This window comes from Austrofundulus limnaeus, unplaced genomic scaffold (assembly GCF_001266775.1).
Source record: "Austrofundulus limnaeus strain Quisiro unplaced genomic scaffold, Austrofundulus_limnaeus-1.0 Scaffold50, whole genome shotgun sequence".
Classification (NCBI taxonomy): domain Eukaryota; kingdom Metazoa; phylum Chordata; class Actinopteri; order Cyprinodontiformes; family Rivulidae; genus Austrofundulus; species Austrofundulus limnaeus.
Genome location: NW_013952452.1, coordinates 1347460 through 1349542, shown reverse-complemented (window position 1 = coordinate 1349542; position 2083 = coordinate 1347460). Strand labels below are relative to the sequence as shown.

The window sequence follows — 2083 nt, the reverse complement described above, 5'->3', positions numbered from 1 at the left end:
GATTATACGTAAATCATTTCTTTAAATGAACTATACAGACTCAGATTATACACTGTCCGGTCAAAAAGATAAAAATAAAATATATATTTTTTAAAATAAAGTCGCCACCTGGATTTAACTTAGTTCTATGATGCTGCATTTGGTCAGGTCTCAGGTCCAGGATKTGCTCAAAGAATGAGGTCGGCTACCTGAATATACTGCAGGTTATTCCATCAATGGATTGTTTCTTCATGGTGACACAATATTCCAAGATGACAATGCCACGATTCATTGGGCTCTTATTGTGAAAGAGTGGTTCAGGGAGCATGAGACATGTCCACACATGGATTGGATTCACAGAGTCCATTGAGAATCTTTGGGATGTGCTGGAGAAGGTCAGACTCTACCATCATCAATGCAAGATCTTGGTGAAATTTTTAAATTAACACTAGATGGAAATAAATCTCGAAACATTGAACATTATCCAAACAACGCCACAGCGAATGTGCACTGTAACCAAAACTAAAGGCGGTCCAACGCAATACTAAAGAGTGTGACCTTTTTTTGTGCCAACCTTTTTTGTTGCCAAGCAGTGTTTTCATGTTATTCTTATTTTATTTAGGATTTAAAAAGTCTTCGTTAAAGTTTACCATAAAACTCAATGACAAATCCACCAATAACTCAGTAAAGTTATTGTATTTTAAAGCAGGTAAAACAGTCTTAAGGGAACAAAAACGTACGGACATTTGTGTTTGGTAGATTATTTATTTGTTGAAACAATGCTTCTTGGAAATAAATCCCCTGATTGGCAGCACCTGGGGCGGCCAAATACTCAAACAAATAGCAACAATAAACTGTTTGGCAAATTATTCATGTGCAATACTCTTCTGCTCATAGAAATGCATGTTCCTTACAAATGTGGCACAATTTAAAAAGGGAAATGAAAAGGTACAAGATTTATTGCCAAGCTTTGTCACGGCAGAAAACACTACTTTTTGTGCTGTTTATATCACAAGCTCTCTAAATGGTATTTTTTTTATGTCAGTTTGAGCTAATTTAACTTGACTCTGCAGACTTTAGTGTAAAACTCTAGTTAGTCTCTGGTGTCATGTAAAGGCTTTTACCCACCTTGTGTTGTGAGATACAATCTGCAGGCTTGTATCGTCCTCCCTGCTGAAGAGGAGGACCGATCTTCTGTCTGACCTCCTCCAGAGTCCGCTTGCTGAACTCCACGAGGAGGGGGCCTACAAGATCGGGGGGCGTCTCTGGACACCCCTCAGTCTTCTTCAAAGCCTCTGACRTCACCTCTTTCTTCGAGGTCACGCTGGCCTTTAAAGAGGCCGTTTTCTTCCAGGTGAATTTCGTCGCGCTGGTYCTTTGGCTCGGTCTGACCTCCTCAGCCTCCCAGAAGCTGATCTTCAGATGTTCCACAGAATGTGGGGAGGCRGCAAAGCTCTGAGAGCCCTTCCCGTACAGAAACAAAGAAACAACTGCCAGACTGAGGAAGACAAGAAGTAAAAGCAGGGCTAAAAGTTTTCTCATTTTTCCTCTTTACTTTTTTTTTTTTCTTTTACCGCCCCAGGAGCTCAGCGCTGAAAACAGGACTGCTCTTCCCCACTTCTCGTCCCTTTGCAAGTCAAACGTGTTTTAAAAACCACGAGCAACCAGACCGGTTTTCTGCTTGGAGCAACTTCCTTGTTCAACTTGTCAAATCAGCTTTGCCTTCCCTTCTGCGGTTATATATGTATTCGTATTATTAAGTGGAAATTTAATTGGTCGGCTAATTTGGCAATCAATTGATCTATTTTTTGACTATAAATGCACATAAAGTTTATTTTTATTGATTCCTTTAATTTTGGATATTGCCTCCATTTAAAAAAGTAACCCATGGGGAAAAAATTTAAACAATTTCTTGAAAACAGCATTCATTAAAAATAAACTGCTCAAACTAAACGCAAAACTTGAATAAACAGCGCCTGCAGCAATAAAATTATTAGAGTTGTAAATTAATTTGGCACTGATGTGTGGGTAAAGTCCGCCCTCTACTGGTTAAACATGGATAGTGCTGAACGTTCAGGAAGCTGAGAAAACCACAAGAAAAAAC

General features: G+C 39.3%; 1 protein-coding gene across 1 annotated transcript in view; it reads right to left on the bottom strand.

Moving 5' to 3' along the window:
• Window positions 1–1710, bottom strand: part of LOC106517566 (beta-1,4-galactosyltransferase 1) — a 4878-nt gene extending 3168 nt beyond the window's left edge. Inside the window, exon 1 of the mRNA XM_014008474.1 lies at window positions 1108–1710. Within this exon, the coding sequence (XP_013863928.1) occupies window positions 1108–1521 (414 nt within the window). The 5' untranslated portion in view covers window positions 1522–1710. The remainder of the gene's footprint in view (window positions 1–1107) is intronic.
• Window positions 1711–2083: the final 373 nt, after the last annotated feature.